We start from the raw sequence: 23,031 nt of genomic DNA, 5'->3' as shown, positions 1-23,031 counted from the left end.
AGTCAGTGAATTATGAGCAGAATACCACAATTCCTTAACATCCTACAGATCTGGAAGGGCTCTTTCTATGTTCCTACACGCTGAAAGGAAACACACAAAGATACAGTCTCACAGAAAAGTGGAACTACAGACCTCTCAATTTCTCCAGGACATGTCTCCGCGATTTTCTTTTTCAATGCAGCTGATGTCAGACTGGTGTATCAGACTCTCTCCTAACTGGAATAAACAAAACAGAAGTGTTATTGATGTCCTATGTGATTGTTAAAAGTATTCAAAAATATTCATCTTTAGAAGCAGAGCTAACAAAGTATCTAGTTGCCCATTAAAGGCTAATAAAGATAAGATGGGCTTTGGTTTTTGAGGGCACCAGTCCGATGATGTAGACAAGAAAGCTCAAAATTCCAGGATTCCTATAAACTATAATCCCACCAATTTACCTTGTTTCAGTTTGTAGGATTGACAAGTTGACAAGCAATAAAAAAATTCCTTCCAGTGGCTCCTTAGAAACCAACTCAGTTTGTTATTGGTATGAGCTTTTGTGTGCTACTGGAAGCATTTTTAAAATTTTGTTTCAACTATGGCAGCCCAACACGGCTACCTACCTGTATCTAGAATTTGACAGACCTTACTTGTAAAACAAGTGGTACCTTGGTTTGCGATAAAGGAACTCAGTGGTCCCACAGTTACTCTGGAGAACTTCCTAAAGGTCCCTGTAAGGAAGTCCAGGTAAAGAAGAGAAGAAAACCCAGGTAAGGGAGGAAGAGTAAGAGAAGGGAGAAGGAGGGGAAGGAGACACAGGAGGATTCTGGACATTTGGGTGGGGGTGTCACAACCCCCAGGACACCCCTTGTTTCTCTGAATCTGATGGTCTCCCCCTCCACAGAGAGTGAAAAGGCCGCAGGAAGAGAAGAGAGGAAAGAGGAGACAGGAGACAAAGGAGGAGAAAGGGAAGAAGAAAGGAAGATCCCTTCCGAAATGGCATTCCTGACTTTTCTCTTCTGCCCTCCCTGGAGCTCTCAGGCAGCTGACCTGGCCAGGGGGTTGCTCTGCCCACCAGGTCTGCCCTCTTGAAATCTGGACCTCCTGCCAGCACAGAGGTGGGCCAGGACCACCCACACGGGACCCCCCTCCTGCAATAAACTCGAAGCCTGAGCGAGGGGGGAAGTTTCCGGTAACTTAAGGGAGGGGGTTTCTCCCAGGATCTTCCTGCCTTTTCTCTCCAGTGGCTGGACTTGGGAGAAAGAAGCATCCTGGAAAGAACTGGGTGGGGAAATGGGACCCCCCCTTTTTTTCAAGGATCCCTCCCTGTCCCAAGATTTCTTGCCAGGAAGGGAAAGGCCAAGGCAGCCCCTCTGGAGATTCCCCCGCCAGCGCCCAAGATGGAGACATTTCTTCCAAAAGGCCACGGGTCTCTCCCTCTCCCTCCCCCCCCCAGGGTTCCCCCCTCCCACGCCAAGGATGCTTCCATTGATCCCTCAGCCTCCAATCTTCCCGTGCTCTCCTCCCTCCGTCCCTGAGACGCCCCTGCGCCCAGAAACCCCCCTTGGCTCCGCTCACCCCTCGCCCCCAAATGCGCGTGGCGAGGGTGCTTCCAAGGAGAAGGCGCCACGGAAACCCGGCAGGGGCTTCCTCTGTAGAAAGGACCCCTGCACCCCCGCCCTGGTGCATGTCCCATAGTGTTGTTATGGGGGGGGGTGATCTTTTGTGGGGGAGGGGCTCCAAAGGAGATGGAGCCACGCAAGTCCTGCAGGTCTTGGGTCCCCACTTCGCAGCGGGATTGCATGGATCCAGACCCTCCTGATGGGCCCCAGTAAAGGCGCTTTGGGGGAAGGTGGGGAGATATGGAGGGGTCTTTGTCCTTTCCCCCTCCCCATTTCACCCCCCCATCCCTGCATCTTTACCCCTTTGTCCTCTCTTCTGCCCCTCCGCCTCCCTTGCTCGCTCTTCCGATGTCTTTTCCTGCAACAGAAAGAGCAGGGCGGGAGGAGTTAGTCCAGCGACGCCCCCCCCCTTTCTCAAGCCCCTCCCGATGCTCCTTTTCCCCGCCTGCCAGGAAAAGTCCGGCCCATAGAGCTATGGGGCAGAGCAGCCCCTGCCGGTGCTCGGATGGGAACCTGCACTGAGGATTTTCCCAGGGGTTGCATGGGAGGCCTCTCTATCTCTCTCCTCTCTATGATGGGGGGGGGCTGCTCAGTTCCTCTGGGATCCTGCATCTCAGTCCGCAAGGCCCCTTTTCTGCGCTTTCACCAAGCCTGCAAGGCGGTTCTTTGGCCACTGCTTCCCTGCCTCTGCTTTACAGGAAGAGCAGCAAACTCTGCACATGCCCAGAGAATACTGTACGAACTCCCACCACACCGCTTTCACTTTCAGTTTGCCACTAAACGAACCACCAGTCAATAATGCAGGGCTCTTTTGCCCCACGTGGATCATGAGCCCGCAACCCTGAAAGGAGGGGCCTCATGCTGTGCCCACTGAGCTCTCCTACCTCTCCCCCCTAAGGGACCGGGGCCCCTAGGAGTTGGCCCCTCTGGATGCACCTTTCCCAGCCCGGGAGACTAGCCGAGCGTTGCCAGGTCCAGAATCTGGTGGGATCCCATGGCGGGATCCGGATCCCTCTCGGTGCCTTGCCCACTTTCTCCCTGGGCAGAAATCCCCGAGCGGCGAGGCCACGGAAGGGTTAAGGGGAGAGAGAGAAAAAAGGCCCCTCTCTCCATCACCCCACTTCTCTTTCCGCTTGTTTTGGGAGGCCTCTGGGGTGGCAAGTCCTTTGGGTGAAGGGGAGGCTCTGGGGCGGCTGGGGTGCAGAAAAGGCTGTTGGGGGGCTGGGAGATGAATGGGAGGATCCCCTGGGTGGGTGGGTGGAAAGGAAACCATGGGACCCAAGGCCTTTGAGGTCCTTGCAACCCCCTGCCCAACCCCCACGAACCCGGGGGGGAGAGCTCTTTGGGGGGCTCAGAAATGGGTGTCCCTTGAGAAGGGGGGAGGACTCCAAGCGGGGAAAGAGGGTGGGCCCCTGTATTTGGCAGATGCTTTCTTTGTGACCCCTGCTTTGCGGAGGGGTTGGACTAGATGACCCTGGGAGTCCCTTCGAGCTCCACCATTTTATGGTTCTGGGGGTAGAGGACTGATTGAATAAGTATCACCAGAAAACATTTAAAAACGGAGCTCCTTGTGTGACCTGAACTGTGGGTTCTCACATATGGGAATGTCCAAAATTCAGCATTTGATTGACGTTGGAGAGAGACCGAGTTGAGAAATAAGACCAAGGGTACATATTGAGATTGCAATGTATTAGATAAAATGTAAAGAAATATAAAATAATAAGTGTACATTCATTTGTAAAAAAGGAACATACAACAGAATAGACAGGAAGTTAAAAGTGTTGGTATATGTATATATGATTTTGGAAGTTTTTTGTCCTTGTGTTCCCCCCCTTTAAGTATATAAACTTTGTATACATGCTGAAAATCACAGTATAATAATTATTGTGATGTAATATGATAATGTAACATAAGAACTTTAATAAAAAATAAAACTGGAATTTCCAAAAAAAGACGTTTATAATAATAATAAATAAATAAAACTTAAGTTCGGGGGGGGGGGAGTTTATTATTATTATTATTATTGGGCAAAAAAATTCCTGCATTGCAGGGGTTGGACTTGATGACCCTCGGGGGTCCCTTCCAACTCTGTAGTTCTATGATTCACCACCAGTCAATAATGTGGGGGACTCACCCGCTAACTGACCCCTATTAAATATACAGTGGTACCTCGGGTTACATATGCTTCAGGTACATATGCTTCAGGTTACAGCTAACCCAGAAATAGTGCTTCAGGTTAAGAACTTTGCTTCAGGATGAGAACAGAAATCGTGCCACGCGGCGCGGCAGCAGCTGGAGGCCCCATTAGCTAAAATGGTGCTTCAGGTTAAGAACAGTTTCAGGTTAAGTACGGACCTCCAGAACGAATTAAGTACTTAACCCGAGGTACCACTGTAGCGCGCACATCTCACTGTGTGCAAACTACAAAAATCCATACAATTTACCACAGTTTATCTTGTAGTGAGTGAATATCGTCTCGGGCAGAAGTTGAACAAACAACCAGGAGAGTTTTATTAATAAAAAGAAGCTTTTGAAAGAAAGTGGGTCAGGAAATGTGTTCTCCTAGGTAGAAGTCAACTTATTTACTTAAACTTTAAGATGTCTCAGACTTAAACACAGGATTGCAGTCAAAGCTTCTCTTAAACTCTCTTCACTAAAAAAAAAGTTGTTATACTTCATTTTCTGTTACTTAGTTATGACAGGTGGTTCTGTTAAATACAGCACATCTTACTTCCCCGATCAATGAGCGAGGGGCACTTTTCCCCAGCTCCCCCTCTAAGCAACTCCACTCCTGAGGTAATTCCAAAATGGCTTAACAGACCCAGGGGATCCCCTCCCCCCTTGTGACTGGCTTGGGGGGTCTTCTCTCCCTAGAAGAACTGCCCCCTCCTGACTGGAAAGAGACCCAGGGGAGCCTGAATCCCCCCAGGATCTGCTTCTCCTGCCTCAAGAGTCAGCCCTCCCAGGACACCTCTGTTTGTCGACCTCCCCCAGACCCCCAACCGGGTCTCCCTCTCCAGGCTGGGAGGGTCTTTCCTCTCTCATGGAGGGTGTTCAACTCAAACCAGAACCAGTTCTCCCTCAGGCAAATCCTACCCTCCTCCCCAACTCCCACCTCAAAACAATCCCTCTTCATCTTCTCTCATATCAAACCCTATCTAACTCTCTCCCTCAGAAATGGCTCCGTTTATTTTCCCTCCAAAAGTGCTGTTGTCCAATCAGAGAGAGGTTCCATCCCTCTGGTGGAATTTCTGGGAGACTGAATGACCAGACTCTGGTCCAGCTCTGCCGTCCGTCCGTCACACTTCTGCCTGACAACAACCAGTACAGGTCAGCTGTAGGAAATTTCTGACCCTCATCACAACCTCCAGACCTACTAAAGGTCAGTACTTTGTAAGGAAAACTTCAGGAACCTGGAATCTCCATGTATCTACATCACCTTTGGTTTCACGATATGGCAGTTCTAAGAACAGAGGTTGGATAAGCAGGAGTTTGCCTGTGAGAGGAAGAGTTTTGGGCTCCTTGTGAAAGGAAATTCCAGGAACCAGGAACAACTTCAGACAAGGCCTTTCCCAGGATGGAAAGAGAGTGAGGGAAATCTGACACTCCCTTATTCCTTTTGAAATAGTTTATTCCAGGCTTTAAGATACAGGGTAAGAATTTCCTTCCAAACTACCCCTCAATGGCCCATGGCCAGGGGAAGGAATAACACCTCAAAGAAAAACACAGTCGAGAGATAGGAAAATTCAACGTCCAGAAGGGACCCAGTTTATTGAGAGAAATGCTATTGCAATACCTCCAGCGACTCAAAACCAGAGGTTCATTTTAGTACAACTTTGAGAGGGATTTTTTGAGAAAGGTACAGGCATTAGCTCATAGAAGTTATACATGTAAGTGAAGGTCTGTCAGGGAGCTAAAATAGTTCTTCTGTCCATTATTTTGGGTATCCTGGTGTCTTGCTGTCTTAGGATTTACATTTCATTCATTTATTGTCCATCTCCCTGACAACCAGACCTTTAGAAAGTCCTTAGCTTACCATTCCAATGGCTCCCAACGAATGGGAAGAAGACTCAAGGGAAGAAGAGTCAGTTACATAAATTTTCTATTTCTAAACGTTTTAAACAATAGTTTGAAAGATAAGCAGGTGGAAGTCGGGGTTGAGAAGTCCACGGGGTGGCGCCATCGGTAATGGCGGATTCCCTCTGATCCGGAGGGACTGGCTCCACGGAAAATGGGTCTGTTCCGCTACGGTGAAGCGGGGACCCTTCAAAAAATCACAGGCAGATGAAGCCTGTGACCATGGGACTTGGCGGGCACCTTTCGCGCCCCCCAACTCGTAAAGGAACCCAGTTACGGGCTCGTGGCGCGGTGCTGAGAGTCAACTGCTTCTTCCGTGGAGCGAAGCCGCACAGCCGTTACCGGAGAGCGCTGCCTTTTTCCTGGGACAATTTGACTACAAAAACAACTACCCGTGAGTAGGTTAAATTTGGACAATTGGACTTCAAACAACGACTTGTGAGTAGAACGGACAATTGGATGAAGAAATTCTTCTTAATTTGGCACTGAAACGGGAAGGTCTAAACAGGAAGTCAGCCTTCCGTTTCTTGTAGATAGATTAAAGCAAAGACATGGCAAACTAGAGTTCAGAAAATCGTTTGTAAAGGATTAACTTTCACCATCTAAAATTGTTGAACCCCCTTCGGAAGCAGGAGAAGAGGGGGGAATTTTTCCGGACTGTTTAAATTTGCAGAAGAGAGTGTAAAGAAAAGTAATTTCCCACCGTCTTGATCCTGGGAGTGGGGTGTCAGGATTGACGTTTTTGGGAAGTTCATTGACTATAGACAAACGTCTTTGACAGACAGTTAAAAGAAGAGAAACATAGTGATTCCATTGTTCTCCTTCGCATTTTAAAGGAACAAATATTGACAAAATATCTGAAAAAGGAAACTTTGTTGTTAGATCTGCTTTTAAAAAAAAGAAGAGATGGATACAAATAGAAGTTCTTCCCCTAGAGGGAGCCTGTGAAACTGTTACTAAACTTGAGCCGGGAAGCTTCGCAGCTGCAATAGATTAAGATCGTGGGAACAGACTTCTGACCTTGCATAACAATGTACTCAGAAGCTTTGGTGCGTGCTTTCTGCAAAACAAGTGCCTTATTGGAACAGTTACATGAGAAGACGGACTTGATGACTGTTGCGATCAGAAATTTTGGACAGGTAGTGGGTATCTATATAGAACCCACCCAGGAACCAACTCAGGAGTGTGCTCTGACAGATCAGATGAGGGAGGAGGTTGTTGCTGGACCTCGGGTGGCAGAGATGGAGGGAGCTGTGGCCCAGCAGGAACATGAGTTGTTGGATCTGACAAATGAACTTGGAAAAAGCCAGATTTGGAGATAGAGTTTTGTTTGGATTGGAAATGGGGGGTTGGATAGACCCCCCTATGCAGGGATGTTTTGACTTTTCAAGTCTGGCAATGGGCCGTGAGATGTTTGGGGTTGTGGGGTTCCTTAACTCTGGAGGGACCTTGAAACATGTTTTTAAATACCACATGGAGTTTAGTGTGGTCTATGGAAAAGGGGCTGATCTGTCGAGAAGGGACAAAAATACTGTCAAGTTGGAGTTTCCATGAGTGAAAGGAGCAGGAGACAAAGTAAAGTACAGGTATAAACATGAAGAAGATCTGCGGAAGGGACATGGAAGAGACTTAGGGGCCTCGGACATAAGATTACCAGGTTAATGAACCAGATGGGTGGGATAGAAAGGACCGACAAAACCCAGGACCAGGAGGAAGGGACGTTGGATGAAGATTGGAAGAAAGTTTTAAAAAACTTTATTAGGATTGTTTTGTAAAATTGATGAATTTTAGAAAAATGTTGGAACGAAATTATTTGGCTTTAGCAGAAATGTTAAAAGAACTATGTAAGAATAGGCTGTGGTTATGAGAAATTGGTATAAATAAGATCTATGTTTTAAGTTTTAGGGTCTTTTATAGTAAGATAGGGTTAAAATAGATTAAGGTAATTTAATGACAGAATATTATGAAAAATGGAAAGGATTTGCTGTGATAATTAATAACTAGAATACAAAAAAGGGAGGAGTGAGGAGGTCGACGAAATAAGGTAATGACAGTTAAGGATTTGGGAATATTGGATTTGTTTTTAAAATTTTGTGGTTTATTTTTGCTTTTTGACTGTGATGTGTTATGTGTTTTGTTGTTTTTTGATTTTGATCAATTTGTATTTTTTCATTGCTGTTTCTTTTTCCTTTGTTTTTTTCCTTCTTTTTCTCTTTTTTCCCCTGTAATTTTAAAATTCTTAATAAATATCATTAAAAAAAGAGAGAAGTCCACGTAGCCTAGAAATTATTAGAGCACTGAGACATAGCTTCCATCAGAGAAAGTAAGATGAAGGTAAGTACTGTAGGAAATTTCTGTCCCTCATCACAACCTCCAGACCTACTAAAGGTCAACACTTTGTAAGGAAAACTTCAGGAACCTGGAATCTCCATGTATCTACATCACCTTGGGTTTCACGATAGGGCAGTTCTAAGAGCAGAGGTGGGGAAAGCAGGAGTTTGCCTGTGAGAGGAAGAGTTTTGGGCTCCTTGTGAAAGGAAATTCCAGGAACCAGGAACCACTTCAGACAAGGCCTTTCACAGGATGGAAAGGAAGAGAGGCAAATCTGACACTCCCTTATTCATTTTGAAATAGTTTATTCCAGGCTTTAAGATACGGGGTAAGAATTTCCTTCCAAACTACCCCTCAATGGCCCATGGCCAGGGGAAGGAATAACACCTCAAAGAAAAACACAGTCGAGAGATAGGAAAATTCAACGTCCAGAAGGGACCCAGTTTATTGAGAGAAATGCTATTGCAATACCTCCAGCGACTCAAAACCAGAGGTTCATTTTAGTACAACTTTGAGAGGGTTTTTTTGAGGAAGGTACAGACATTAGCTCACAGAAGTAATACATGTAAGGGAAAGTCTCAGGTCAGGGAGCTAAAACTGTTCTTCTGTTCATTATTTTGGGTATCCTGGTGTCTTGCTGTCTTAGGATTTACATTTCACTCATTTATTGTCCATCTCCCCGACAACCAGACCTTTAGAATGTCCTTAACTTACCATTCCAATGGCTTCCAACACCTGGGAAGAAGACTCAAGGGAAGAAGAGTCGGTTACATAAAAATTCTATTTCTAAACTTTTTAAACAGTTCTTCGAAAGATAAGCGGGTGGAAGTCGGGATTGAGAAGTCCACATAGCCTAGAAATTATTAGAGCAGAGACATAGTGTCAGGGGTTTAGGTGCAGAGGCACGGGCAAGGGAGGAAACAGAGAGCGAAGGGGAGGAGACAGAGGAAAGGATGAGTGATGACGACGACCCGAGATCTCCCAGTCTTTCCAGTGAATCAGAGGATTCACAGAAAGGAGCACCAGTGGCCAGGGCAAGGGGGGAGTTTAGGGAGGCACCCCAGGAAGATAGAGCCAGAGGAGACTCAGGGGGGAGCAGCTGGAAATCGGGACCAGCGTCACCGCCAGGAAGCAGGGAAGAGGAAAGGAGCCAGGAGGGAAGCGCTGGCAGCTCACCACAGGAGGGAGGGCAGGAGTCAGGAGTGGCCACACCTCCATCGGGGAGCGAAGAAACGGTTAAGAGGAAAGTGGAAGGTTGGGCGCGCGCGCCAAGTTCAAATGCAGAGGAAGGCGGCGCAGTGAGCAGCCCCGAAAGGGAACCGGGTCCTAAAGCCCGGCGCAAGGAGGCAGAAGGGTCTGGGTCAGCGTCAGAAGAATCCCGGAAGGAAGAAGCCCCGGGGGGTAGAGGGACCCAGAGGAGGACAGTCAGGAGGAAAAGGTGGAGCAAGGCTAGGATATTAAGTTGGTGCGCACGGGGCGGAGACTCAGACGGAGCCTCGCCGATCTAGCTAGTAGACGTAGAGTTGCAGACAGCAGCGTGAGAATGGAAACTGTAATTCAATAAAGACTTTTACTTAATGACCGCTGGCTAGCGTGATCCTCTGTGAGCTAGGATGGTGAAGCAGCTCTGACACATAGCTTCCATCAGAGAAAGTAAGATGAAGGTATAACAAAGGTACATATGTTTCATTCACTGTTAGGTTATACAAATTCTATCATATGCTAAATGGGTTAACTAATTTTACAACAGAAACACCAGTTCAGTCTCGACTTGAGAGGTTGCAAAACGTGGGGGCAGATCCAGAAGGCAGATCCAGCCCCCCCCAAGAGAAACTGCAGCAGCTGATCTAGAACACTGTTTCCCTCCAAGCCGTATTAATGGATCCTTCTCTAGGAGGACTTGGAGGAGCCACAGACCCTTGGGAAGGAGAGAGGAGCAAAGGATGCCCCAGAGCCCCTCTGGAGAAGGTATTGACAGCACCCCAAACAGAATCACCCACCCAAGGCCATGTTTCTCTCTCTCCACTGCCTTCTCTTCCCCCAGTTGCTTTTATTCATCTGGAGGAGCGGGGGAGGGAGTCTCTTTCACACCCCCTCTGGACACCCCAGGAACCCCTTGCTTTCTTCATTCCTCTATTCCTGCTGCCACTGGAAATAATGTTTTATCTGAACATTGTGCGCTTCAGAGAACCAAGTAAGAGGAAGGGTTGTAACACAATTAGTGTATCTGTTATAAAAACTACAGAAGGGGTTTATGCACATAAGATGATGGCCTCACTTTCTGTGTCTTATTTGTTCAATTAGTATAATTACAACAATAAGTGTTATACGGTTGTTCGTATACTACTAATTTAACGAACCCTGTTTCCAAAGCATCACAACTTTCATCCTGTAATTTCCACAATGCTCTATTTTGTTTAGTCGTTTAGTCGTGTCCGACTCTTCGTGACCCCATGGACCAGAGCACGCCAGGCACTTCTGTCCTCCACTGCCTCCCGCAGTTTGATCAAACTCATGCTGGTAGCTTCAAGAACACCATCCAACCATCTCATTCTCTGTCGTCCCCTTCTCCTTGTGCCCTCCATCTTTCCCAACATCAGGGTCTTTTCCAGGGAGTCTTCTCTTCTCATGAGGTGGCCAAAGTATTGGAGCCTCAGCTTCACGATCTGTCCTTCCAGTGAGCGCTCAGGGCTGATTTCCTTCAGAATGGAGAGGTTTGATCTTCTTGCAGTCCATGGGACTCTCAAGAGTCTCCTCCAGCACCATAATTCAAAAGCATCAATTCTTCGGCGATCAGCCTTCTTTATGGTCCAGCTCTCACTTCCATACATCACTACTGGGAAAACCATGGCTTTTACTATACGGACCTTTGTTGGCAAGGTGATGTCTCTGCTTTTTAAGATGTTGTCTAGGTTTGCCATCGCCTTTCTCCCAAGGAGCAGGCGTCTTTAAATTTCGTGACTGCTGTCACCATCTGCACTGATCATGGAGCCCAAGAAGGTAAAATCTCTCACTGCCTCCATTTCTTCCCCTTCTATTTGCCAGGAGGTGATGGGCCCAGTGGCCATGATCTTCGTTTTTTTGATGTTGAGCTTCAGACCATATTTTGCTCTATTAGCAACCCCAAAACACCAACATTTCCAACTCTCTCTACCAAAGACTGAACTTCAGCCGACTCAAAGAGCATCAACATTGACCACCAGCATTGCAGGTTCACGCTCTCTGCAAACAGTTCATGACATATGATATTGCATTTACTATTGTGAGACATCACTTTCATTACTTGAATACATGGGTACAAATTTACATGCAGACACCAGAACTTCACATATATTCTATGTATCTAACGGCTGATGTATATTAAGATCTGCACTCCTACTGAAGCTCCTTCCACACTCCATGCATTTAAATGGTTTCTTCCCATGCAAGTTCACTACAGTTTTGCACTCTGACCGAAGCTCTTTAAACACTCCATATATTTAAATGATTTCTCACTGATGTATGTCTGTTGATGTGCTTCACTATCAGTAAAGCTCTTTGCACACACAATCCTCACATTTAAATGCTTTCCCCCCTGCTGTGAAAGTTCTCTGGTGTCTTTAAAATGTCCACTTTTACCGAGGCTCTTTCCACAATCCTTACAATTCAATGGTTATTCTCTGGTGTGAGTTCGCTGATGTCTCTTAAGGTTTCCACTTTGACTGAAGCTTTTTCCACATTCCATACATTTAAATGGTTTCTCCTTTGTGTGAGTCTGTAGATGGCTTCTAAGGGTTCCACCATTACGGAAGTTCTTTCCACACTCCATACATTTAAATGGTTTCTCCCCTGTGTGTGTTCTTTGGTGGCTTTTATAATTTCCAGTTTGACTGAAGCTCTTTCCACAGTCTATACAGTTATATGGGTTCTCCCCTGTGTGAGTTCTTTGGTGCAGTCCAAGGTTTTGGGTTGAAATGAAGCTCTTTCCACACACTATACATTTATATGGTTTCTCCCCTGTGTGAGTTCGCTGATGTATTCTAAAGGTTAGACTATGACGAAAACTCTTTCCACACTCCATACATTTAAATGGCTTCTCCCCTGTGTGAGTTCTTTGGTGGCTTTTATAATTTCCACTTTGACTGAAGCTCTTTCCACACTCTTTACAGTTATATGGGTTCTCCCCTGTGTGAGTTCTTTGGTGCAGTCTAAGGTATCCACTTTGATTGAAGCTCTTTCCACACTCCATACATTTAAATGATTTCTCCCCTGTGTGAGTTTTCAGATGTGTACTAAGGTTTCCACTTTGACTGAAGCTCTTTCCACATTCCATACATTTAAATGGTTTCTCCCCTGTGTGAGTTTGCTGATGTATTCGAAGGGGCCCACTTTGATGGAAGCTCTTTCCACACTCCATACAGTGGAATGGTTTCTCCCCTGTGTGAGTTTTCTGATGTGTTCTAAGGTTTGCACTTTGACTAAAGTTTTTTCCACATTCCATACATTTAAATGGTTTCATCCCTGTGTGAGTTCGCTGATGTATTGTAAGGGCGTCCCTACGACCATAGCTCTTTCCACATTCCATACATTTAAATGGTTTCTCCCCTGTGTGAGTTTTCTGATGTATTCTATAATTTCCACTTTGACTGAAGCTCTTTCCACACTCAACACATTTAAATGGTTTCTCCCCTGTGTGAGTTCTTTGGTGCAGTCTAAGATATTCACTTTGATTGAAGCTTTTTCCACACTCCCTACATTTAAATGGTTTCTCCCCTGTATGAGTTCGCTGATGTGTTCTTAGGCTTCCATTATGAACAAAGCTCTTTCCACACTCCATACATTTGAATGGTTTTTCTCCTGTGTGAATTCGCTGATGTGTTCTAAGGTGTCCACTTTGACTGAAGCTCTTTCCACACTCAACACATTTAAATGGTTTCTCCCTTGTGTGAATTCTTTGATGGATTCTAAGTGCTCCATGCTGACTAAAGCTCTTTCCACACTCCATACATTTAATTGGTTTCCCTCCCTTACGAGTTTGTTGATTTTTCCTAAGAGTTTTGCTCCAGTTCAAGCTCTTTTTGCACTGCATAGCTGTAGATGGTTTCTCTTCTGTTGAGTTCATTATTTTAAACTCAGTGTACACACTGACAGACTTTGCCTTCATTATTCTCAATGAAATTGAAGGTGTCTCCTCAGAATTTGGATCACCTTCTCCTTTGGGAGAAAAGAAAATCATTTTAGGGTTTCACGGTAGAGGGAAAAGGAACTTAACACAAAGTGAGTCTAATTAACACCACCGTCTTTTTTTTAAAAGCATCTCCTAGATTCTCTCCTCTCTTCTCTATGTCTCTCTGAAGAAGTATGGCCAGGGAATGGACCACCTGATCTCATGCCCTTCTTGTAATATAGAACTATCCTCGTGGAAATTATCTGTCCAGGACTCTCTCACTTTCCTTTCTCCTTTGGGTGGGTGGCTAAGCAAATATGTGTGACACTGAAAAAGCTGAATTCTAACGGGAAAAATGTCAGAAGAAAATATCCTTTGGAATAATATACCAATTGCATGTAAGCTGTCAATTGGATTACAAAAGTGGATTATGTCTTTCCTAAATGTGGCCAAGAGAATGATACTATAAATTAAAGGGGGAAAATATGCTCCAACTTAATTAATCAATTAATTAATTATAATATGTTATTCAAACCCCAGCCATCCGGCTGGGTTTCCCAAGCCCTCTGGGCAGCTCCCAACGGAATATTAAAACATGATTAAACATCAAACAGTGACTTCCGGTTGGTCCGCAGAGCTGAGAAGAGACGGGACTCAGCCCTTAGGGGAGAGTTCAGCTCTTTGCGAGACAAAGGGGGAGTCTGCAAGGGCGCTGCAGCCCCCCCCCAAAACACTCAAAAGGATTATTTTGAGGCCAACAGCACTATAAGGAGGTCTCTCCACCACCGAAAATGCCCCCCCTTGGGCAGCGGAAAGTGCTGCGAAAACGGAGTAAGATTCTAATCTCTTACAGTGAATAAAAATAATAAAATAATAATAATAATAATAATAAATAAATATACTCTTTTAGTTTTGAAGATTTGGTTTACTGAAAGGGAGGTGGAAATCCCTAAAAAATAAACTTATTTGAATCCCTTTGGGAGTTGAAGACCGCTGGAGAAGGAGCTTCTGGCTTTTACTTTTGATTTTAATTGAAACTTCGCAATTTGAAGAAACATATGTTTATGGAGCTATTCTTGTGAGTTAAAATACCAGACCAGAAGAGACAAATATAAAAAGACTGCAAAGTCTGGTACTGTAAGAAAATTGAAAAGATATTTACAGGAAGAGACTTGGTTGACATCCCTCCCCCCTTTTGGTTGCTGAGCATGGTGGATTTATTTATTTTCTCTCTTTTAACTTCACCTTTTTCATTGTTAAGACATTATAATTGTAGTGAATACCTTCCTCTTTTCCTTTCTCCTGGAATATAATGCAGTGGAAGTTGGATTAAGCCACCAAGAGGCAGAATAATTTGGTTTCGTTGGGACATGGTTTTGATTTCTTTTTGCTCTTGGGACGGGGATACAGTGGAAATCTGTGGATTAGCCAACCAAGTGGCGGAAGACGTTTTCTCTTGCTTTCTCTTTTTTTTTTGTACAAATAATTACTGGATTACTGCAGCATTTACCCTTTGTCCCCCTCTCGGCTATATACATTTGATATAGAACTGGTTGGAGGTGAAAGGGCCACTTAGTGGTGAAAGAGGAAATAACAGTTTAAGAATGACATCAACACAGAAAAAAGGAGGGGAGGGGGCAACACCAGGAGGGACCCGGAGAGGGTCAAAGCAAGAAATGGAAGGGAAAGGAGATGTTGCAAGACTGTTTTTGTAACAGAATATTAAAGAAATTAAACAAATGAGAAAAATTTAGAGGAAGGATTGAAACGTATGCAACGAGAAGTAAGGGATTTAAAAAAGAAGGATGAGAAAAATAAAAGTGCAGTGTCAGAGCTGAATAAGGAACAGGAGGAATTGTAGGGTGCAATGTGATGCAAAGAGAGACAAATTTGAGAATCAGATCTCTCCCAGAAACAGCAGGAGAATATTTTAGAAAAATTGATTATTGAAATTGCAAAATGAGTAGGAATTGAAAAAGATGAATTTGCCAAAACAGTATTGAATGCATTTAGGATAAAAGTTAAATTAAAAAAATGGAAAGTTTCCAGGAAGTTGTTTGATTATATTTAAAGATAAGATGAGAAATTTAATTTTGCTAAAAAAATAGAGAAAAGAAGCTCTATATTGATGGCGCAATGATAATCATATTTAAGGACATTTCACTTCGTTTGCTGAAAAGACGCGACAGATATAAACCTCTGACACAAGTGCTGAGAAAAAACAATATAGATTTTAAATGGGAGTATCTGGAAGGAGTCTCATTCTACTACAAGGAAAAGAAATTTAACCTGAAAAAGATAGATGAAGTAAAAAATTTCCTCCGAAGGTACAGGGAACTGGATAAAGAGGAAGAAGGGGCAGTAGCTGCAGCAGCAGCCAGAACAGATACCATAGACCAAGAAGAACATAAATTAAGAGAAGAAGAGGAAGGACAAGTTTAAAAGACTCTATTTCATGAATAAATAGTAACAAAAACAAAATGGCATTAAAACATAGAATGTTAATGGTTTGAAGAACAAAACTAAAAGAAACAAATTTGAAAATATTCTATTAAAAAAACTTATGTATTTGTTCACAAGAGACTCATGTTGCCAAAAAATAGGAAGAATTTTGGTAAAAAAGAAATCAGGAAGTGAATTTATTTCATCAGACAGGAGTAAAAAGAGAGGGGTGGTGTTGTATATATAAAAAATTGAAGTGAGACAAATATTTAAGGACAAAGAAGGGAGGAAAACTGATAATTGTCCTGCTTGGCAGGGGGTTGGACTCGATGGCCCTTGTGGTCTCTTCCAACTCTATGATTCTATGATTCTATGATTCTATGATTTATGCACCAAATGGCAGTAAGACTGAATTTTATAGAAAGTTGGAAGAGAAATCATTTGACTTTGTGGATCAAAAAATATTTATGGGGGACCTGAAGGGGGTAGTTTCATTGGAAATTGATAGAATGAGAAAGAGAATAGAATCAAAAGAAGGGAAACTACCCAAAACTTTCTGAGAAAAGAAAAAAATGGAAATTTTAAATGAGATAATGGAAAATGGAAAACAAACTAGCTAAAAACCCAAATGATATAATGATTAATCAAAATATTAAGATATTACAAAGTCAATTTTCAACAATTGTGAATCAGGAAGTAGAATGGAAAATTAAAAAGATGAAACAAAAGAACTTTGAAAACGCAAATAAATCAGGAAAATGGCTAGCATGGCAGATAAATAAAAGAAAATCTCAAAATACATATATAAAATTAAAATTGGAGAGAAAGAAATAGAGAATCTGAAAGAAATAAGAAAATGATTTGTAAATTTCTATAGACAATTGTATAAAAAAGCTGGAAAAGAGAACATAGTCAAAGTAGAAGAATTTTTAAAGAAGAATGGAGTGCAACAAATCCCAACAGAAAAGAAAGACAGACTGAATGAATTAATAGAAGTGGAAGAAATTTAGAGAGCAATAAAGGACTTAAAATCAGGAAAAGCACCAGGACTGGATGGAGTTACTGCAAGACAGAAGTACCGTTTTTAGGGGACAGGAGGCAGGTGGGTGTGGATGACTCCCTGGCCCTGAATGGGGTAACTGTGCCCCTGAAGGACCAGGTGCGCAGCCTGGGAGTCATTTTGGACACACAGCTGTCCATGGAGGCGCAGGTCATTTCTGTGTCCAGGGCAGCTGTTTATCAGCTCCATCTGGTACGCAGGCTGAGAACCTATCTGCCCACAGACTGCCTCGCCAGAGGGGTGCATGCTCTGGTTATCTCTCGCTTGGACTACTGCAATGCGCTCTATGTGGGGCTACCTTTGAAGGTGACCCAGAAACTACAACTAATCCAGAATGCGGCAGCTAGACTGGTGACTGGGAGCGGCCGCCGAGACCATATAACTCTGGTCTTGAAAGACCTACATTGGCTCCCAGTACGTTTCCAAGCACAGTTCAAAGTGTTGGTGCTGACCTTTAAAGCCCTAAATGGCCTTGGTCCAGTATATCTGAAGCAGCGTCTCCACCCTCATCGTTCTAGCCGGACACTGAGGTCCAGCACCAAGGGCCTTCGGGCGGTTGCCTCGCTGCAAGACGCCAAGTTACAAGGAACTAGGCAGAGGGCCTTCTTGGTAGTGGCACTCGTTCTATGGAACACCCTCCCACCAGTTGTCAAAGAAAACAATAAGTACCAGACCTTTAGAAGACATCTGACAGCAGCTCTGTTTAGGTAAGCTTTTAATGTTTGATGCATTACCGTATTTTAATATTTTGTTGGAAGCTGCCCAGAGTGGCTGGGGAAGCCCAGCCAGATGGGCGGGGTATACGTAATAAATAGTTGTTATTGTTATTAAATATTATAAAAAATTCAGCTAGACCCTACTGGCACCATTGGAGGAAGAGATGAACAATATTTCGAAAAAAGGAGAAATACCAAAGACTTGGAAAGAAGCATATATTACACTGATACCCAAACCAGACTCAGACTTATTACAGGTTAAAATCTACAGGCCCATTTCTTTGTTGAACAGTGATTATGAACTATTTGCTAATATTAAGGCTTTTTCCTGGCCGCCAGATGAAGGACAATATAAGGAATATTGTGAATATTATTCAGTACTTGACAGCCAGGAATGAAAAGCAGGCAGCCATAATATTTGTGGATGCTGAAAAGGCCTTTGATAAAATATCTTGGGAATTTAAGATTAAAAACTTAGAAATGATGCAAATGGGTCAATTGTTTATGAGAAGTATAAAAGCAATATATTCAAGACAAAAGGCGAAACTTACTGTAAATAATGTATTAACAGAAAATATTGAAATTACAAAAGGGACAAGACAAGGGTGTCCAGTATCACCATTGTTATTCATAACGGTTCTGGACGTTCTCCTGAATAATATAGGCTTAGCAGAAGGAATTAAAGGATTATCAGTCAGAAGGAAAGAATATAAAGCCTTTGTGGATGACTTGGTAATAACAATTGAAGAACCAATAACAAGTGCTAAGGAAATACTTATTTGCAACCATTCAGATGTGATTGACCAGGACTAAGCCATTCCACTTGAAGTCTGGAATGTCATGTGGATTTATAGCTATTCTTCGTCCTTTGCTTTCCTACGCTCTGAATGCTGCTGTTTGTGTGAACTCTGCGGAGAGGCCAGTTTGGCGAAATGATGCTGGACCCAAGTAGTCAGTGAATTATGAGCAGAAAACTACAAGTCCTTAATATCCTACAGATCTTATTGGACCCAAAATACTACAATTCCTTAATAACCTACTGACCTGGAAGGGCTCGTTCTATGTTCCCACATACTGAAATGAGACACAAAAAGATACAGTCTCACAGAAAAGTACAGACCTCTCAATTTCTCCAGGACACGTCTCCGTGATTTTCTGTTTCAATGGAGATGAGCTCAGACTGGTGTATCAGAGTCTCCCCTAACTGGAATAAATAAAACAGAAGTGTTATTGATGTCCTATGTGACTGTTAAAAGTATTCAAAAATATTCATCTTTAGAAGCAAAGCCAAAGGTATCTGTCAGCCAATTAAAAGATATGCTAATAAAGATAGGATGGCACTTGTTTTTGTGGGCAGCAGTCCGATGATGTAGACAAATAAACTCATTTCACCATTAACCTGTGAGTCTCTTTGTAGATTTTGCAGGTTTACTTCAGAAACTGTAGCAAGGAAAGTTACAGGTGGACAAAATCACAGGATTCTTATAAACTATAACCCCACCCACTTACTCTCTTGCACAGTTTGTAAGATTGGCAAATTGACACACCTTGCTTGTAATACTGGCAATCCCTGTCCTGCAACCCAGTCAGATGGGCGGCATATAAATGAACTATTATTGTTATTCAGATACCTACACGTAAATCCTCCAGCAATGGACATTGTCTATCATGATATTGGGTCCTTTACCCTTGAAGCCCACCAATATATCAATGATATATGAATCCCGAAAGCATTTTCATAGCACCCTCCACCTATATTTTTGGATTGCTGTACAGTGGTACCTCGGGTTACAGACGCTTCAGGTTGCAGACTCCTCTAACCCAGAAATAGTACATCTGGTTAAGAACTTTGCTTCAGGATGAGAACAGAAATCGAAACTTTCGAGATGGGCAAGACGACCCTCTCGCTAGCTCAATTTGTGCTTAAGCAGGTAACTGTATAGTAAGAACAACAGAACAGGAATAATAAGGAAGACAACTTCTTAGGATAAAGGAACTCAGTGGTCCCACAGTTACTCTGGAGAACTTCCTAAAGGTCCCTGTAAGGTAGTCCAGGTAGAGAAGAGAAGAAAGCCCAGGTAAGGGAGGAAGAGTAAGAGAAGGGAGAAGGAGGGGAAGGAGAGACAGGAGGATTCTGGACATTTGGGTGGGGGTGTCCCAACCCCCAGGACAACCCTTGTTTCTCTGAATCTGATGGTCTCCCCCTCCACAGAGAGTGAAAAGGCCGCAGGAAGAGAAGAGAGGAAAGCGGAGACAGGAGACAAAGGAGGAGAAAGGGAAGAAGAAAGGAAGATCCCTTCCGAAATGGCGTTCCTGGCTTTTCTCTTCTGCCCTCCCTGGAGCTCTCAGGCAGCTGACCTGGCCAGGGGGTTGCTCTGCCCAGCAGGTCTGCCCTCTGGAAATCTGGACCTCCTGGAGCCAGCACAGAGGTGGGCCAGGACCACCCACACGGGACCCCCCCCCTGCAATAAACTCGAAGCCTGAGGGAGGGAGGAAGTTTCCGGTAACTTAAGGGAGGGGGTTTCTCCCAGGATCTTCCTGCCTTTTCTCTCCAGTGGCTGGACTTGGGAGAAAGAAGCATCCTGGAAAGAACTGGGTGGGGAAATGGGACCCCCCCCTTTTCAAGGATCCCTCCCTGTCCCAAGAATTCTTGCCGGGAAGGGAAAAGCCAAGGCAGCCCCTCTGGAGATTCCCCCCCCCCCAGCGCCCAAGATGGAGACATCTCTTCCAAAAGGCCACGGGTCTCTCTCTCCCCCCTCCCCCGCAGGGTTCCCCCCTCCCACGCCAAGGATGCTTCCATTGATCCCCCAGCTCTCCAACTTCCTATGCCCTCCTCCCTCCGTCCCTGAGACGCCCCTGCGCCCAGAAACCCCCCTTGGCTCCGCTCACCCCTCGCCCCCAAATGCGCGTGGCGAGGGTGCTTCCAAGGAGAAGGCGCCACGGAAACCCGGCAGGGGCTTCCTCTGTAGAAAGGACCCCTGCACCCCCGCCCTTGTGCATGCCCCATAGTGTTTTTATGGGGGGGTGATCTTTTGTGGGGGAGGGGCTCCAAAGGAGATCGAGCCATGCAAGTCCTGCAGGTCTTGGGTCCCCACTTCGCAGCGGGATTGCATGGATCCAGACCCTCCTGATGGGCCCCAGTAAAGGCGCTTTTGGGGGGAGGTGAGGAGATATGGAGGGGTCTTTGTCCTTTCCCCCCTCCCCATTTCACCTTCCCCATCCCTGCATCTTTACCCCTTTGTCCTCTCTTCTGCCCCTCCGCCTCCCTTGCTCGCTCTTCCGATGTCTTTTCCTGCAATAGAAAGAGCAGGGCGGGAGGAGTTGGTCCAGCGACGCCCCCCCCCTTTCTCAAGCCCCTCCCGATGCTCCTTTTCCCCGCCTGCCAGGAAAAGTCCGGCCCATAGAGCTATGGGGCAGAGCAGCCCCTGCCGGTGCTCGGATGGGAACCTGCGCTGAGGATTTCCCCAGGGGTTGCATGGGAGGCCTCTCTATCTCTCTCCTCTCTAGGATAGAAGGGGGGGCTGTTCTTCTCTATGGGGGGGCTGTTCTTCCCTGCTCAGTTCCTCTGGGATCCTGCATCTCAGACCGCAAGGCCCCTTTTCTGCGCTTACACCAAGCCTGCAGGGCGGTTCTTTGGCCACTGCTTCCCTGCCTCTGCTTTACAGGAAGAGCAGCAAACTCTGCACATGCCCAGAGAATACTGTACGAACTCCCACCACGCCTTTACAGTACCAGTTTTAGTTTGCCTAGTCCCAAATTAGAGTTTCCAGCCTTGCAGGGGGTTGGACTAGATGACCCTTGGGGGTCCCTGGCAACTCTGCATATGTATGATTAACCACCAGTCGATAATGCAGGGCTCTTTTGCCTCACGTGGATCACAATCCTGCAGCTCTGAAAGGAAGAGCCTCATACTGTACCCACTGAGCTCTCCCACCTTCCGCCCCTAAGGGATCTGGGTCCTAGCCGAGCGTTGCCGCGTCCTGAATCTGGTGAGATCCCACAGCGGGATCCAGATCCTTTCCGGTGCCTTGCCCACTTTCTCTGTTGTTGTTGTTATTTAGTCGTTTAGTCGTGTCCGACTCTTATTGACCCCATGGACCAGAGCACGCCAGGCACTTCTGTCCTCCACTGCCTCCCGCAGTTTGGTCACACTCATGCTGGTAGCTTTGAAGACACTATCCAACCATCTCGTCCTCTGCCGTCCCCTTCTCCTTGTGCCCTCCATCTTTCCCAACATCAGGGTCTTTTCCAGGGAGTCTTCTCTTCTCATGAGGTGGCCAAAGTATTGGAGCCTCAGCTTCACGATCTGTCCTTCCAGTGAGCACGCAGGGCTGATTTCCTTAAGAATGGATAGGTTTGTTCTTCTTGCAGTCCATGGGACTCTCAAGAGTCTCCTCCAGCACCAGAATTCAAAAGCATCAATTCTTCCATCGTTCTACCCGGACACTGAGGTCCAGCACCGAGGGCCTTCTGGCAGTTCCCTCACTGCGAGAAGCCAAGTTACAGGGAACCAGGCAGAGGGCCTTCTCGGTAGTGGTGCCCTCCCTGTGGAACACCCTCCCACCAGATGTCAAAGAGAACAACAACTACCAGACTTTTAGAAGACATCTGAAGGCAGCCCTGTTTAGGGAAGCTTTTAATGTTTGATGTATCACAGTATTTTAATATTATTTTGGAAGCCGCCCAGAGTGGCTGGGGAAACCCAGCCAGATGGGTGGGGTATAAATAATAAATTATTATTATTATTATTATTATTATTATTATTATTATTATTCTGCGATCAGCCTTCTTTGTGGCCCAGCTCTCACTTTCATACATCACTACTAGGAAACCTCTTTCTCTACTGGCAGAAATTCCCGAGCAGCGAGGCAATGTAAGGTTTAAGGGGAGAGAGAGCCCGGCTGCCTAGAGCGGCCCGGAAAAGGCCCCTCTCTCCGTCTGGTCTCCTATCCTCTTTCCGCTTGTTTTGGGTGGCGAGTCCTTTGGGTGAAGGGGAGGCTCTGGGGCAACTGGGGGTGCAGAGAAGGGTGTTGGGGGGCTGAGAGATGAATGGGAGGATCCCCTGGGTGGGTGGAAAGGAAACCATGGGACCCAAGGCCTTTGAGGTCCCTGCAACGGCCCCCCACGAACCCAGGGTGGGGGGAGAGCTCTTTGGGGGTCACAGAAATGGGTGTCCCTTGAGAAGGGGGGAGGACTCCAGGTGGGGAAACAGGGTGGGCCCCTGTATTTGGCAGATGCTTTCTTTGCGCCCCCGCATTGCGGAGGGGTTGGACTAGATGACCCTGGGGGTCCCTTCGAGCTCCACCGTTTTATGGTTCTGGTGGGTAGAGGACAGATTGAATTAGTATCACCAGAAAACATTTAAAAAAGCGGCTCCTTGTGTGACGTGAACTGTGGGTTCTCACATATGGAAATGTCCAAAATTCAGCATTCGATTGACGTTGGAGACTGAGTTGAGAAATAAGATCAAGGGTACATATTGATATAGGAAGGTATTAGAAAAAATGTAAAGAAATATACAATAATATGAGTATATTAATTTGTAAAAAAGGAATATACAATGGGATAGACAGGATGTCCAAAGTGTTAGTATATATATGATTTTGGAATAGTTTTTTGTCCTTGTGATTCCCCCCCCCCTCTAAGGATATAAACTTT

At 45.2% G+C, this 23,031-nt stretch overlaps 2 protein-coding genes across 6 annotated transcripts in view; both read right to left on the bottom strand.

The window, feature by feature from the left end:
• Positions 1 to 23,031, bottom strand: part of LOC308580936 (uncharacterized protein) — a 47,400-nt gene that overhangs the window by 8,809 nt on the left and 15,560 nt on the right. The window contains exons 1-2 of one of the 4 annotated variants that reach the window (XM_081183255.1): positions 19,009 to 19,135; positions 133 to 216 (exon numbers count right to left, since the gene is read on the bottom strand). The gene's annotated coding sequence lies outside the window, so the exon portion shown is untranslated. Of the gene's footprint in view, positions 1 to 132; positions 217 to 1,029; positions 1,424 to 1,901; positions 2,146 to 19,008; positions 19,136 to 23,031 lie in introns of those variants that run through there. The other 3 variants (XM_081183254.1, XM_081183257.1, XM_081183256.1) reach the window with 3 other exon arrangements.
• LOC308580786 (uncharacterized protein) lies at positions 11,527 to 20,817 on the bottom strand. 2 transcript variants are annotated; one of them, XM_081182957.1, is made up of 4 exons: positions 20,608 to 20,817; positions 18,715 to 18,813; positions 18,494 to 18,577; positions 11,527 to 13,202 (listed from the first exon to the last, which is right to left on the bottom strand). In XM_081182957.1, exon 4 carries the CDS (start codon positions 13,150 to 13,152, stop codon positions 11,662 to 11,664), a length of 1,491 nt encoding a protein of 496 aa, XP_081039083.1. In that variant the 5' UTR covers positions 13,153 to 13,202; positions 18,494 to 18,577; positions 18,715 to 18,813; positions 20,608 to 20,817; the 3' UTR covers positions 11,527 to 11,661. The 2 variants fall into 2 exon arrangements, with proteins under 2 accessions (XP_081039083.1, XP_081039084.1); XM_081182958.1 differs by lacking the exon at positions 18,715 to 18,813.

The sequence above is a fragment of the Podarcis bocagei genome, assembly GCF_964188305.1.
Source record: "Podarcis bocagei genome assembly, chromosome: 2".
NCBI lineage: Eukaryota > Metazoa > Chordata > Lepidosauria > Squamata > Lacertidae > Podarcis > Podarcis bocagei.
The sequence above is the reverse complement of the archived record's forward strand: the minus strand, read 5'-3'. Positions and strand labels throughout refer to the sequence as shown.

Bases quoted from the DNA above. Each gene is read 5' to 3' on its own strand.
- LOC308580786 (XM_081182957.1), bottom strand. From the start codon at position 13,152: ATGAAGGCAAAGTCTGTCAGTGTGTACACTGAGTTTAAAATAATGAAC.